At 41.6% G+C, this 17076-nt stretch overlaps 1 protein-coding gene across 1 annotated transcript in view; it reads left to right on the forward strand.

Annotated features, from left to right (window-relative positions):
• The window catches only part of ctnnd2a (catenin (cadherin-associated protein), delta 2a), a gene marked incomplete at its 5' end in the record, with an annotated part of 166900 nt that overhangs the window by 45568 nt on the left and 104256 nt on the right, over positions 1-17076 (forward strand). Inside the window, 4 exon segments of the mRNA XM_084566628.1 lie at positions 266-485; positions 625-742; positions 1574-1706; positions 7451-7624. Of these exon segments, the coding sequence (XP_084422754.1) occupies positions 266-485; positions 625-742; positions 1574-1706; positions 7451-7624 (645 nt within the window).

Raw genomic sequence — 17076 nt, forward strand, 5'->3', positions numbered from 1 at the left:
TCTGACTTGAGCAAATTATAAAAGATTTATCCCATTCATCAAAATCTGATTGAAAACTCCTTCTTATCCATGAAGGCCAGTCTGTTCTGACTGGGCTGTTATTCTGATTATTAGTGGAGAATGTCTTGAATGTAAAATCTAAAAGCTTTTGTTCCTAAATGACCCTCCTGCATCTCTACTTCTAGTTTCTGAGATCATTCTCACCACATTGCCATTCATTCTTCTGCATCTTTGTTGAATTTTTCTCCCTCCGTTTGTTCTCTAGGTATCTACTACTCCAGCTCCACCTTGCCTGCACAGCGTGTCAGTTCCCCTCTGACTGGAGGAGGAGGAGGCTCAGGGTCGGGATCCCCCAGTAAACTCCAGCGCCTTGGATCATCCTCCGACACGCCAGGATACTCTACCACTCAGCGCCTGCCTTCCTCTTCTTCCTCCTCCTCTCCCAGCAAACAGTCTCCTGCTAATCGCCTGGCCAAGTCATACAGGTAGAGTCACTGTGACACACTGGTTTCAATGTGTTGCTGTTGATATTGATGTGTACTCTATAGAGGGAGCATGTGGCGGTTTTTATACATGGAATGAATCATTTCAATTTGATCAAATTATGTTACTTTTGTCTTGCAGCACCACAGCTGCTGTGACAACAGCAGGAGGGGGCGGGTCTCCCCTGAGGGTGGCATCTCCACCTAGCTCTACAGCAGCAGGGGGAGGGGCCAGTTCATCGTCGTCCCCTCTTCACCAGGTACAGAATAGTACGGCCGCTGAATGTGGACACCTGCGCAAAGAAAATCTGTATTTTGTTGTATCAAAAATATCACTGGTTATTAAACACTGTGCATGGAGCATTGCTAGAATGAAATCAATATACTTATACGTGTGAGTTGTTTGTGCCAAATTCAACTTGTGTCCTCAGGAATCTGTTTATGCTGATTTTTCCTGCAGAAAACGTGTTTATTTCAATTATTTTAATGTCAGAATACTATTACTACTAGAATATATTTGTTAAACACTTTTAGAACGCATTATTTTAAATGCACATTATACAAAGTCACGGTGTGTTTTTCCTTTACAGAGCATGGTATTATAGATTTAAAGAGTAATGTCACAGTTGTGGATAGTCATTATATGACACACAACAGAACAGAGATTTCATTCCAAAAATGTATTCACAGTGCTAAAGCCCAGAATTAATATTTCTTGAGCAGATGAGTAACTGATCGTTTTATTTAAAAGGGAGGATTATATTCCATTCCACTTTGTCAGATCTTTAGTCATGACAAAAAATTGCGTAGTGCAGCTGCAGAGCAATTACAGATTGAGTCATACATTAAACCTTTCAAACAAAAATCCACACAAGTCTGTTTTAGTTCTGCAGATAAGCTATCTCTTCTAATATCCTTATAGTGTGACTCTAAATCCTTATGCACCTGTTCTTTGTACTTAACCGGCACGTCAGCCGTGTCGGCTTTTGCGTATTTGTCTGCCAACGGCAATCTAACAGGAAACACCGGTGTGAAAACTTCACCCTGTGAGAAAAAAAAAGAAACAACAAACACAAGTCTTGTCTTTGCAGATGAGTTCAGGCATAGGGAGCTATGCCACTCTGTCTCCCAAACGGCTGGCGGCTCACCACGCTTCTGACCAGTACAAGATCTCCCACGAGCTCTACGCTACTGCTACGCTGCAGAGGCCTGGAAGTCTGGCAGGTGGGAGCTCACACATTCATGCAGTTTCCCGTGTCGCTTTCATATGGCTGCTAAAAAAAAAAAAAACGAATGTTAAAAACCAACTGTACTGTGAAGACCATTTTGATATATCTTTCAGTGTTGGTTTTTTTGTTGTTGTTGTAGCAAAGCAGCATTTGTACTGCGTTAAATTTCATTATTTCTTTTATCTTATTGCCTCATCCCATTGTCTTTGAATAAGCATATCAGTGTTTTGAAGATGGTATCTCTGGGTTATTTATTTTGTATCATAGAATTCAAGAGAGTTGTCAGAGTCTCTGAGGCTGCCCTGTATAAAGTAGAGATTACTAAATATTGTCCTTTCAGCAAGTTAGATTTGTGAAATATAAGCTGTTTGTGAACAGGTCTTCTTTAGCTTCTGGACAGGAACCTGCTTTTTCTTCTTTTACTATGTCCAGGAGTTGGCTCTATTAAAAGGACACCGGTCTTAGTACAGGCAGCGCTCAGGCTAACAGAGATTTTTATTTGCTCCTTGCAGTTGCATTGACTGGTTAATGACTTTCTAGCTTGACTCTTAAAAATGGAGTTGGCTGAATGTCAGCACCGAAATGAAAATGTGTTAGGGCAGCTCTTTATGGTCCGCAGTAGAGTAAATTTTTATTTGAGTTTGGCTGTTCATGCCCTGAGTGCTTGAAGATCTATCTGTCTTCTTCTTTCCTCATCCAGTTGGTATTCTTTCTCACAAATTGCTCTTTTTCTATATGTGTTTTACTTATTTATTTTTTTCATGAAAGGAGAAGAAAATAGATGTATATTGACGCATCTGGGCGGCAGTGTTTTGAAGCTCTGGAGAAAGTTTAATTGATCAGTCCTTTAAACTTGGAGCTGTATTGACAAAGGCCATGACCTTCTTCTTTAAGATCTTGATGCAACACCCAGTATTTTAACGTTCCTGAGGACTTTAAACGAAGTTTAAAAAAAAAAATAATAATAAAAGGCAGTATTGAGGAGAAATGAGTCCCGGTAAGAAAATAGATCGCATACTGTCACTATAATTAGCAGGCCTGGGACATGTCATTATCAGAATTTGCTTTCATGTGCTTGGACCACCACGCTTTCGGTCGATTGTAGGGAAATTTGAAGCCAGCTAACTCCGGAAAGTGCAACCCATTTACCCTAACCTGTAATGCCCGGTAATCACTATATTTCCAAAACCAACGGGGAATTATTTTTAGATGCTGTTTGCCAGAGATCCCAGTGGGTGACATCCTTTTGGAACACAACATAGTGGAGATGATGTGAGTAGTGTGTTTGAAGAGGTGCTCAACAGCTCCACAGCACGTATTCTACAGTGGAGTTAAGCTGCGTAAAATAGAAATTGTCTAAAAAAAGGAACAGACATGTCCTGTCTCTGCTTTTTGCACGAACATCCCACGTGATGCAGTTCATTGTATATAAATAGGGTGACACTGCAGCGTGGTATATACAGGACAGCTAATGGGAATGAATGGCATATATATATTGGTCAGGCATAACATTATGACCACCTTTCCTAATATTGTGTAGGTCTCCCTTGTGCCTCCAAAACAGTTCGGACTCATCAGAGAATGGACATGGGCCTTGAATGCCTTGAATGTTGTCAGTGGGAGTCTTTCAGTCCTATGAGTTGAGGAGAGGGGCCTCTGTGGATCATCCCACAGATACTTGATCAGTTTGGGATCTGGTGATTTTTGGAGGCCAGGTTAACACCTTGTGCTATTTTAATGTTTTTTTGAGTTGTTCCTTAAAAAAAAAAACTGTGTCAGGCTGCATCCTGCTGGGGATGGCTGCTGCCATCAAGGAGTGTCATTGCTATGGGACGGGGGTGCCTGGTCTGGTCTAGGTGGGTGCTACATGTCTAAGTAACATCAGCATGAATCCCAGGTCCAAAAGTTTCCCAGCAGAACACTGAATTGTCACAAGATGAACAATGTTATTTACTTCTGCTCTCAGTGGTTTTAATGTTGTGGCTGATTGGTGTATTTTTTCAAATCTAGATAATTACAGACGATCAGAAAATAATGAATATATAGTCTGATATTTAAGCTTCTAAATAAGTTGTAAGGCCCCTGCTTGCTGCAGGTTAATATTGGATCCTCAAACACAGCAGTGATGCTTTAGATATTAAATACACGGTGCTGTTGTATTTTTAATGTACTAGTGCAGTGCCCGTCGGAAGTATGTATTCCTATAGTGGGAGCCTACAGGTGCTGTGTATGAGGATTAGTGGAAATATTAGAGCGGAGAAAACCTATTTTACCGATATATTTTACATTTCTTATCCAAACAACGTCAAACTGAGCAATGCACATCTTCGTGCCCGTAGCGAGACACCTGCCCAGTTTCAAATCAATCGGGCCAACGGTTCGCGAGATATGCGTGCCACACACACACACACACACACACACACACACACACACACACACACACACACACACACACACACACACACAGACGCTTCTTGATTTATAGATAGATGGCGGACTACATGCTAGTTTTCCTGCCGGAGAAGATATTGAGCCTATTAGGGTTACCAGGGCAAAATATCATTTCTCCTTGAGTTTGGTTTCTTCTAAAGCCGATTTGTAAACAGTGCTCAAGATTTGTGCGCATGCTCCGCCTCTTCCTCTCCGTTTTTGGTGAATTTTTTTCACAAAGTGGCTGTTTTTGATGCCATGGCAACCGGAGTAGTGGAAATATTAGAGCGGAGAAAACCTATTTTACCGATATATTTTACATTTCTTATCCAAACAACGTCAAACTTAGCAGTGCACATCTTCGTGCCCGTAGCGAGACACCTTCCCAGTTTCAAATCCATCGGGCCAACGGTTCGCGAGATATGCGTGCCACAGACAGACAGACACACAGACGCTTCTTGATTTATAGATAGATCTGTCCCAGAAAATTGTTGTAAGTGTAGAATTATCCTTTATTTTGAATGTTAAGTTGACAATTATGCCTCAATTCTTGGTAGAACTACAACAGATGTTAAACGTGTTCACCTAAGAAAGAGCAAAGAAAGAAATATCGTCTTTTTCTTTCAATCATTAACTGGTGATTTTTCATCATCTTCATTTTTAACTACACAAGCAGGACTCTGAGGCATCAAGCAACCAGAGCTGGTTTTTACGTGTTATCGTGTTCTTAAATATTTTACTGAATGAAACATCATGGGAGGGAATCTTTTTTTTTTTTTTAACTCTCTCCTTACATCATTCCATCTTCTCTTCTTAAAGTTTCCCTTCCCTTTCAAAGAATGAGGTCAGTACTTTCACGAGCGGGCCCTTGTGCGCACAAAAAATAAATGAATAACGAAATAAAACCGACTCAACAAGACTGGAAAGATGAAAGGCGTCGGAGGAAGAGAAGGGGCTGGGATGAGTCATGCTGTTAATGGGTGTGCCCGTGACTCTAATTAGCACTCCTTCATGCATATTCTGACCATCTCTGTCTCTTTCTTGCTCAATTTCCTTTTCTTTTGTCTATCTGTCTCTAAATTGACTTGATTTCAGCTGAGGCCAGTGGGTGTTGACAAGTCCAGACTCTCCCTCTTTTCCATTTCTGTTATTTTCTAAATTTCTCTCCAGCTCCGTTTTTTTTTTTTTTTCCCCTTACTCCCCTATTGTGACTCCCTCCTCGTCTTTCTGTTTGTGTTCAATCTCTGGCTACTGCTGTCTTGCCGAGTGTGAAGGGACGTAGTCCACCCCATTGTTGGCTTGGGATGTTAACAGGCCAGTCAGTTAACCACGCTGCTGAAAGGAGGTCACAGTTGCATGAAACACAGTTTCCTCGTTGCCACAATCATACTCAAGACAGGCATAATGAGGCAGAGCAGTGGTTTATCAGCTGCCATCGTATAGCGTTCAGTTCTCTGTATTTTCTCTTCGGCTTGTCTGTTTTGTTAGACGGTTAAGGAAAACATTGCAACAATAGCATTGCTACAGCCTACTTTTATATACTTGATCACACCGAGATGGTAAAGAGAGTCATATATGCAGATTTCTGATACGATCTGACAGGCTGAGGGGTGTTAAGTTGATGCTGGATACCCACAGAGGTTTGAATCTTGAAGCACTGCCTCTTCATCCCCGGGGAAATCCTTGGCACGCGACTTTAAAGCCACTGCAAACTGATATGATATGATATGATACGACGTCAGCTCCACTGGACCATCACCCGTTCGCTCGTAGCTTTCTAAGGCTGTGCGTGCGCGAGCGCGTGCTCTCGTTATTATTATCTTCTGCCGTGTCACCCGAGCCCTCGTATTCCTCCGGTGTACCCCTCTTCCGCCCTTGTCCGATTTTAATTTTGGTCCCCGTGTCTTCGGAGGGAGGTCCATGCCTTACATTTGTTCTGCTGCGTAATGAACAAATGCCTGCTGTCAGTGTCTTCCTTGCCCTGTGTCTTTGGGATTCCTGCCAAACACAGAGCAAGCGGAGGGGAGACACTGAATCTCATTAGTTTATAGCTGACAAACGGCAACGGAGATTAAAAAAATGAAACACAGAGGCATCACTCTCTTTTTTTCAGTCTCTTTCAATCTGCGTCTAGCTCATTTGCTCTGTTTTTGTGTCAGGGTTTTCTCTATGTCTGATTTGGTGCTACTCTAAGTCACCCCATTTCCTTACCTATCACGAAAACACACACACACACACAGCTTTCTGTCTTTGTAGGAACCCTCCTTGGAGAAAATGCTTCCTTGGCCCCCTACCAAAACCCTAACCCTAACACAACCTGAGCTTAATTCTAACCATTAAGGCCCTCAAGGGTTGCATATTTTGCTACCTTTCCAGGTCTGTGAGGGTCTGCACATACGCCTCCGTGAACATCGCTGTGCAACCCAAATTTTGAGGCCATGTGGACCGTATGTGCTGCAAGCATGCCATCTCTGCATGTGACAGGAGAACAGCTTGTTTTGAGGTCATTTAAAGAGTACAAGGACTCACAGATGTAGTTAAACTACCCTCGAGACGGCTTTACAAATTCTCGCGAAATGATACAAACTCCAGCTGCAAGATATTCCTAAGCACCTGAACACTGACACGTATCTATCGTCCAATCTACAACTATCTGTAACTGTAATTCTAGCAGCTATACTTTCCTGCAAAGATCCTTTAGCTAGAAAGCACAAAGTCACACAGCCAGCTTTTCAGAACTGTCCCCGGGAACGCTGAGTGTTTTTCTGTGTTCCTTGTGAGGTGCAGACTTTGAAACGTGCAAAACTGTCCATGTTCAAGGTTTGCGTTGGCCCGCGCATGCGGATGCAGAAGATGCCAGAATTAAAAAAAGTCTTAACCATTATTTAAAAGGTCAGCTTTATGGGCCACAGCATTTTGCTCCTCATTTTGCTCCACCCCACTCTTCCACTCCACGTCTGAAAAAGGATAAAATGGACTGGTCTAAAAAGGAAGCATTCATATTGGGTTGTTGTTGTAGAGTGAGTGCTGTTATTATCCATTTTAGTTTGTCACCATAACAATCTTTTGCCAATCATCTCCACCCTTGTTTTTTTCTTCGGTCTCTTATCCATTTGTTATTTCTTTTTTTCATCACCTTTTAATCTTCTGTGATCGTAACACGGCATCCCTCCTTTCCCGTACCTCCTTAAAACGCACTACTCTTCAGTTCCTCTCTATCACCCTTAGTGCCTGCTCTTCAGCTCACATCTGCCTCTCCCCCACTTCATCCTTCGCTCCTTCATGTTTTTCTTTCTCTCTTTTCTCCAGGCTCTCGTGGCTCTTACAGTAGTCAGCACAGTCAAGAGCCCCTTCGGCCTTTGGGGTCTCCAGAGCACCACATAGATCCCATCTATGAAGAACGTGTCTACCACAACAAGGGCCCCATGAGGAGCCTCAGCCAAGGCCAGGGGCCAGACTCAGGCCCGTACCGCAACAACACAGGTAAAGTACTAACTCCACTTCACATACCACGTGCTTGTATTCTGCAATGTTTTTACTTTAATGGGGTTTATGTGCATTTTCTCCTTGCACGTTTGATCCTAGCTGTGGTAAAAACTATTTCTCCCACAGAGATGATAGATTATGGATAACATCTAACATGAATCGACCTTTATGCACACTTAAAAACTGAGCTTGTGGGAGGTTTAAAAGCAAAATTTAAGCAATCATGTTCACTGATGCTGCTTTACCTGTCCGTCACACCAGGTATTTATCACATATGTATGAAGCAACACTTGTGGAAGCACTTTTCCTGTTCTGGTAATGGCACCATCTTTGTGTTGCGTAGTCAGTCCTGCTCATTTCTGACATCTACACCCAGAATAAAGAACATAGAAAAGGTAATCACTGAACCTTTTTGTCATTGAGACGTACAAATTTCGAGTGGATCCTTTTTTTAATTGACAGTGAAGCACAGCTGGGCAATTTTCCACCAAACTCACGCAGTCAGACACACTCATTCTCACCCTCTCCCCGCGTAACGCCATTGTTGCCAGCAGTGTATTTTTAATAGTGCCTCATTGAGCTTATCTCAATGTGGGTTTAGGTACGCCATGTTAATCCCATTACAGTATCAAACCCACATGAAAACACCCAAGTCGGTCACGGCGCGTTCTCAGCTCCCTCGATGTCATTAACCAGCCTAGCCTTAATAGCTATCATTAGCATTTGGGTCAGAATCATGGCAGTAAATATGCCACCCTAGACCGGCGTTTGAGTTGATCAGTTTGACTCACTTGAAAGGAGTGAGAATTGCCTTTAAGCGTTGAGCGTAGCTTTTGAAGCACATTTCAGAGTTAGGTCATTGGGCTTTCTCGTACTCTTGTGGAATATTGCTTTGATTACTGACAGTGGAATTCCTACCGTGATAGTAACTGTCTTTGCGGGCAGAAATTAATAAAATAAATGTGCTTCAGATGTGCACAGAGAGGACCCGGTGTTATCTATAATTTACTGCGTCTTGTATTTGTAGTTTCAATAGATGGGTATAAGAAAACACACAAAGGAAATTTGCACTGCATCTGCAAAAATCAATAGACTGTGGATTAGACCGTGTGCATTTAATTGCAACGCTTGAAGTTAACAATGCTCTTCTCCTATGATACAGTATTTTAATAGATTGTCTGATGATGTTGGAGCTAAACCCTCTATCGGTGTACATAAGCGTGAGAATCTTTTTTTTTTTCTAACCACGCACACTTTTTCCCCCACTGTGCTGGGCCCATGTAACTCCACTGGTAAGTCACTGGACTAATGCATTCAGGTTTGGCCTTAACACAGCCTCTGTTAAAAGTCATGTGAATAGCATGTGCAATGAATAGGAGGTTGTCTAATAAGGATTCATAATGCACAGAGTGATGGGACATAATGAACTGAAAAGGGCTGTGCTGACACGGTGAGCAGTAAGTCATTAATTATGTCATAGAGCCTTTTCTTAGCAGTGGCACGCTCACATTATTGGTTCATTAAGCTGGCGTGAATCAATGTAATTAATGCTATAAGTCGTTCCTTTGCTGGGAAGAGAAGGGAGGCGTTTGTGTTGAGTTTAAAAATTGCAAAGTTGTGTGTTCAGTGAGGCTGTATGTAGTATAATGTGAGGCCAGTTTAAACAACGCAGTCAGTTGAGATCACGGGGCATCACTCTACTTAACTGGACACTTAACTATGACCAGGAGCTGAATGATGCAACAAAAACTAATTTTTTTCAAGTAGCTGCTTCCTGACCTAGTTTAGGACTGAGAGACAAGTGGAAAAAGAGAGGGTCAGGGAGCAAACGGGCCATGAAGAAGAAGCGAATAAAGCAGACACATGGCGATTTATACTGCAGTGATTTTGTAAATGTACAGTAGTAGGGTTACAACTAAAGTATACAGGATGCCACAATATTGCCACTCTGGTTATTGTTTTTTACAGTACTGTTCATGCAAGTACACCAATAAATAAACAAACTAGTGGTTGCAGGAAGACGTGTTGTTGCAGCACAGCGGGCAATGGTTTGACAACCCGCCCTGTCTCATAAAGCAGTCTCAAAATGTAAATCAAGTGATTGGAAACCCTGGTTAAGAATAGCCAAGAACATAAAGCTTTAGTGCCTGCACCACATATTTGAAAAGGTGCGTTTTAATGCAACTTTGTTGTAAACCTAACCGAGAGTTGTTGTTGCCTAATCAAGCAGCGAGTGAAAGCTAAAGTGTAAAAATGAAATGAACAATCATTGGTCCCACGTGGGATCAAAACTCCAGTCGGTGTTGCCAGATTGTGCGGTTTCACGCCCAACGGGGCAGTTTTTAAATTTATTAGAAATACAGCCGAGCGGGTGAACTAAATTTGAGTTGGTTTGGGATCATGTTGTAGGTTTTTCTAATTACTTGTAAACGCTGATTTGAAACAAAACCAGAAAAAAGTGCATTTACTATGTGTTTGCTCCACTTTAGCAAAAAGAGGAAGATGCCTTTGTATTGTACTGTCTCCGCATGGCAAGCAGTGTTTGGTTTAGATGACGGAGCTGCCGCTTTCTAAGTAGAGTAAAGAAGCTCCACAGGCCTGTCAGTAGTAGCCAGATGTGAGTAGTTGTGGTGGCTGGCGTCTGCGATTTTTATGATTCACCTGCATTGCTTTTTATGATTAGCTACGCTAAGCAATCTGGGTGGTCACCAATTCAATTATTTCAGGCTGCTTTGGTTTTGTTTTGGTGGCTTTTGATCATTTTCTGGGCTGGAAACCATCAGACATATGCTAGATGAAAATCCTGCATGCATGTGACATCTGTTCTACCTGCAAATGCTGCACTGCAGTGTCACTAAGCAAAAGGGAAACTCTATATAGACAAATCAACTGCTGAAGATACGTGACTGTTGCACAAACTGCTTTGAGATGGGGCTGCCTTATAAATATGTAGCGCAAGGAAGAAACATACCAATATAAAAGTTGCGCAGTGTCTTTAAAAAAGGAGCAAAGTCATGTCCACTCTTCTCAGCTCACATAAATTAACGTCTACATTCACTGCTGATGTAGATGTTACTTTAACAGCATCGCTGCCTCCAAATACAGCTGTTGGAAATGTAAAAATAAGTTGCTACTGTACTTTATGTACAGTGTGTCTATATTTGTTCTCTCACATGAACACCCCCCTACTGCTGTCTCACCCTCTTTATCACTATCATATTATTTTCTCTTTACACGAATCCCCGTGCAGCACATTATTTTTGTCCAAGTATGAGAATGCTTTTGCGCTATGCATGTGTGTAGGCAGTGACGCGTGGTGTTTCATTCTTGGATTAAACCAGGCCAGCGCCCCAGAGGACTGCAGGTTAATGTGGCCTATTTTGAGCGATTATTCCTGCATGGCCACAGCATCTCCAGTGCACACATGCATGCACATGCATTCAGGAACAAGTGTGGATTATTCCAGTGGGACATTGTGTGTTTTTAAAATCAGAGTGTTTCTGACATCAGTCTCAGTCTCTTCCTTGAATTTGTTCTTTATCTCATGAATCATAGTCTATTCTAATATAGATGACTGTGTGCATCCTTGAAATATTTCTCTTTAACTGTTCTCCTTACCTTTTCTCTGACTTTCCCTCCCTTGTTTTTCTACCTTTTGTCTTCCCTCCTACCTTTATATTTTTGCCTTTGTACATCCCCTTACACCAGGAAGGCTATCTCGGCTTGTATTAATGACTGTGGCCACTGGGAATAGCGAAGTCTCTGAATGGATGCGGCCCTTTTTCTCTTTAATAGCTTAACATTAGGCCTGCACGTAGCTCAGGTGGCGACAGTGAGAATGGGCAGATTCACTTCGACCGCTATTTGTCAGGTGCTGCTAGTAACAAGGCTGAGCCACTGCTCTCGATAAGGGATGTTATGTATTTTAACATCACCGCCTTCCGGTATCTTTGGAGGAGACGGAGACCAATTGTTCGACAATCACTTCTAATCACTGAGCCGCTGCGAACACGCGGTTGCATTTTCCAAACCATTAACAGAACCAGATAACCAAATGGTGGTGAGGTGCGAGGTAAAATGTGTGAATTAGCATGTTGGTGGTCACTCCAGTCACATGTCAACAATTGGTGATGCTTTATCTTGCATCTTCACCAAGCTTTGCAAACTATGAGCCTCATTTGGTTAGCCTAAAATATATTTTTGCAATAAAATGACAAAATATATAAAAACTCTCCATTTCCTGCACTTCCTCATTAGGTTTCCTCACTTTAAATTTATGCAGCTCCCTGGACAAGGGATCAGCTTTGTTACATAAGTGCAAGGGTGTGAGTTATTATGATGTTTCTCCAAGACAGGATTATTTTTGCTCAAATTTGCAACTCTTTGGCGGTGGCTCCTTTCCTCAGCACGAATCTGCACACATGCACACAGACAGGAAAAAAAGGCAGAGAAAGAAAAATGGGGAAGGATTTGCATCAAACCATTAAACCAATCTGCTTTCTCCTTTGTTTGTTTTCCTTCTGTAATGAGATCTGACATCCTAATGAGGGGGACAGAACAGAGAGGGAGTGATGGAGAGGAAAGATGAGAGAGAGAGAGAGAGAGAGAGAGAGAGAGAGAGAGAAAATAAGCCCCAGAGTGGAGAGAGGAATGGGTGAAGAGAAAGACGACTGGAGAGAGGGTACAGTTACCGTATGTCTTCTGACCACGAGGCAGGAGAAGTTCAGGGCTCCTGTTAAATAGCGAGGCTGACAGATCCCTGAGAAATAAAAGAAGAGAAAGGAAAAGCCTCCCTTTAACTTGGCAAATGTCCTCCAGCGTCTGAATGTGGTTTATAATACTCATCAAAGCTTCCTCTGATGTGTGTCTGTGTGCATTTTATAAAGCTACAGCTGATGGAGATTTAAACATTGAAAGATTGAAACATTATTCTGGCCTGTTATGTACAGTGCATCTGGAAAGTATTCACAGCGCTTCACTTTTTCCACATTTTTTTATGTTACAGCCTTATTCCAAAATGAATTAAATAAATTTTTTTCCTCAGAAATCTATACACAAGACCCCATAATGACAACGTGGAAAAAGTTTTTGAGATTTTTGCAAGTTTATTTTGGCTGGGCCAATCAAGGACATCCAGAGTTGTCCTGAAGCCACTCCTTTGATATCTTGGCTGTGTGCTTAGGGTCCTTGTCCTGCTGAAAGATGAACCATTGCCCCAGTCTGAGGTCAAGAGTGTTCTGGAGCAGATTTGCATCCATTATGTCTCTGTACATTGCTGCATTCGTCTTTCCCTCTATCGTGACTAGTCTCCCGATTCCTGCCGCTAAAAAACATCCCCACAGCATGATGCTGCCACCACCATGCTTCACTGTAGGGATGGTATTGGCCTGGCGATGCTCGGTGCCTGGTTTCCTCGAGGCAAGACGCCTGGTATTCACATCAAAGAGTTCAATCTTTGTCTCATCAGACCAGAAAATGTTGTTTCTCCTGGTCTGGGAGTCCTTCAGGTGCCTATTGGCGAACTCCAGGTGTGCTACCATACAGGCCTGATTGATGGATTGCTGCAGAGGTGGTTGTCCTTCTGGAAGGTTCTCCTCTCTCCACAGAGGAATGCTGGAGCTGTGACACAGTGACCATCGGGTTCTTGGTCACCTCCCTGACTATGGCCCTTTTCTCCCGAGTGCTCAGTTTAGACAGCTGACCAGCTCTAGGAATAGTCCTGGTTCTGAACTTCTTCCATTTAGAGATGATGGAGGCCACTGTGCTCACTGGGACACAAATCTTTCTGTACCCTTCCCCAGATTTGTGCCTCAAACAGTCCTGTCTCGGACTTCTACAGATAATTCCTTTGACCTTATGCTTTGTTTGTGCTCTAACATGCATTGTCACCTATGGGACCTTACATAGACAGATGTGTGCTTATGTCCAAATCATGTACATAACATGTAAAATAACAAAAAACTAAATTAAAAAAGTGAAGCACTGTGAATAGTTTCAGGATGTGCTGTACTTACACACATTCATAAAAAAAATCTAATAAAATGCATGCACAGGTACTGTATGTATACATCAGACCTACTCTGGCCTGCACCCTCTAAAATACAACAAAAACAGCTGAAAGCGACCAGAATTAAATTTGTCTTAAACTACCTAAAGATACCATGTCCACTCCACCTGCCATTATACTGTGTTATCGATTTTAACCTCTCTAATTACCAGAAATATTTTTGAATAAAATATTATATGACTCACTACAGTTTACTGAAATGTTGTATATTTAAAAAAAATAATAATAAAGCAGATGATGTTTCCTTTAATTCCGTCAACGGAAGAAAATTACAGGTTTGATTTCTCTAAAGAGCCATGGTGTAGGAGATGTAATTTCCAATATTGAATTTAGGGCTCTGGAGCTTTTATCGCTGCACATATCACCTGGTATGTGTAATATATGCTCATTGTGCATGTAAATATAGACACAGAAATTCAAAATAGCACTGAAAATTAAAAGAAATTTAGGGAATTAAATACTTTCTGCATTCTTGAGCCAGTATGGACATTTGGAGTCACTATTACTACTACTACTACTCGTATCTAGAAATCCACTGAGGCATTTGTAAGGATCGTGCCAGTCCAGGCACAGCAGATTGGAATCGGCTAAAAATAAAGCTGGTAAAAATCTAATCCTATCGTCCCTGTACTCCACCCCACCCTGCTCACGGTGCTGCGCTGCACTCCTTAATGACAGCCAGGCTCTAAACTGCATGTAAGAGTGAAAATGAAAGTGTGTTAACAAAGTTAACAAATCATCCAGGGAGCTATGATCATCACCATTAGCGTTCAAAATGACAGATTTGCTGGCGGAAGGTCAGAATCAGCTTTCTCTAATTAATGGTACCTCCATGAGTAACTTGATGACAGGCCAAAATAAAACTTACGGGATGGTGTGCTCCGTACACTCTGAAGATTGTTTATGAGGTAAAAGATCACCACTCTGTCCAACCATGAATAGAGTGTTTCTGTAATCGCAGCACAGTGATTCTTCTCCTTGGTCGATTGCTTCCACATCAGTTTCAGGTGTCAGATTCTTCCGGTAAACCTTTTTCCTAGCAATAATTTACCTTCATCAGCTTAATGGATTTGAACCAGGGCTTCAGCATGTTTGTCAAGCAGCTGTAAACAATAAGCTGTGTCAAATTTAGAAAGCTACAGCTGTTATGTCACTGTGTTAGATACATATTTAATCAATATTTGGGAAAATTAGTATCCTGTATCAATGTTAAAGGACTTAAAGTAATCCCAAGAGCAACACCAGCATGTGATACTGTGTATTTCATGATAAAAAGTAATCATTGTGTTGAAATAAGCTAGAGCTATGAACAACTAGTCTTAGTAGATCTAAACTGCTGTTTCTTTTCAGTTAGCGTCTGATATGTCTGCTTTAGCAGGAAACCAAAGCACTGCACCATTGTTAGACCGTCTCCCCAGTCACTCCAATGAGTCACTCACCATGTTCTCTGTGTCGTCAGGTTAGATTACTTTTGTTTGGCCAGGATCAATTCTAGCTTGGCCCCCTGATCCCGCTAGTCTCTTAATGAACCTACTGTCTTTCCGACACCACAAGTAAGAATTTGCACTTAAACTTACTTATAATGTGATGTCTACTCCATTGTTGCTGGTTAAATGCCAGAGCTGTCGTTCCGTAGCCAGCTCACTAATGAAAGACAAGGTCTAATCTCAGTTTAATTAAGGAAGGAAACAAAAAGGGACCAAGGAAGGAGGCGAGGGGGAAGGCGACTGGAAATTGATTTCTTTTCTGGTTTATCAGATGAAATTTCTCTGCAGCAATCTGTTTTTCAAACAGACGGGCAATGCAATAATAACTCTCAGTACTGTCAAACTGTTCAAACATTGAATCGATGTTCAAACGCTGAATTCAGCTGACTTATATATTTTCGAGAACTATTTCATCCCTGTGACTGCTGGAGAAAGTGCCTTCTTTTTTTGTGTGTGTGTGTCTGCACTACAGGATCTGAGAAGGCACGGTCAATTCCCTTAGCATGTAAAGCTATTTGTATTGTTCACTAATAAAAATGTGCTTTACCACGACTTTTTAAAACCCAATGTTTGTGCTCTTGATTTTTTAGGCCATGGGGATTTACAATTATTTAAAGAGAGTTGGTCAAAACCAGAGGAAAGGACTCCAGACGTAACACCAACTAGCTTAACTTTATAAGAGCTAGCTACCAAAGTTAGATTGAAATTCAACAGTTTTCTTAAAGTACGTTTTGTTAGCAGATTGTTTATTTAATCTTACATCCCTTAGTCCATAGAATGAAGAGAGAAGCTGTTGCATGTTGCTGTATGTCACACACAACTAAGTGAAGTAGTTGCTTTACCAACCAGTCAGCTATTACATCACTGCAAGCAGGAGATGCAAGTCCTTGAAGGTCTGTTGTTGTCAGGACGTGTAGTTACCCTCAGAGAATCCCCAGAACTGTTTGGTCCACAAGCACCTATAGTGGCTTAAACTTGTACAGTATTTACAGTGAGGTTTTGCTGAAGCCTCAAAAAGCTGCAATTAAGAGCTCAAAGCCTCAGACAGATCAGCACAAACGCTTTCCTGTGGGAAAACCTATAGCATTGCCTAAATATAACTTTAGGTTAGTTACTCACACCATCCTCTCGCAAACAAATATAACAAAAAAGTGTGTTTTCATCAGTGTGCAAACCCGTGCCCTCTCAGTTTACGCTAGTAGCATATTCTCAGTTTTATCAGCAGTAATGAAGTCAAGGATGGAGAAAGAAACAGGAATAACACAATTAAAAACTTGGTTACAGATCGCTCACTCTCACATACAAACCTACTGCCAATTTGGAATCACCAGTTAATCTAACGTCCGTGTCTTTTGACAGGCTGGAGCACCTGCAGATAAAATGCAAACTCTACACAGAAAGGTCATGATAGAATTAAGTGTGACGTCTATTCGTTTGGTTATCCATGGTTCTACAAATGCAAAGACCCGTCCCATCCAGTACAGGATCAGTTTGAACCACTGGCCTTGGGCAGATGTTACAGGACAAACAGACTCAATAACCCAAAAGCCGTAAACTCACTAAAGGCTACTCAATTTTTACTCTTCCAGAGGAACGGGTTTTACAATAACATGGAATGCCTTGTGTGAATATATTTTTTTTAATTATATAGCCTTTTTTATTTTATTGTTTTGCTCTTTGCGCTGTCAAGCATGCATTTTCAATTTCATTGCACATGGACAACAATACTAAAGGTGTTCTATTGTTATGTGATGCCATTAAGTCACAAACATTGAATGCGTTGCAGAGGCTAATCGATACTGCACTTTCACATCACAAGTGTAACTATACTGACATAAGGCAAATCAAGGTTAAAGCTTCTGTTTACAACCAGGCAGCCCAGTTTGTTTTAAAAA

Source organism: Chelon labrosus, assembly GCF_963514085.1.
Source record: "Chelon labrosus genome assembly, chromosome: 18".
NCBI lineage: Eukaryota > Metazoa > Chordata > Actinopteri > Mugiliformes > Mugilidae > Chelon > Chelon labrosus.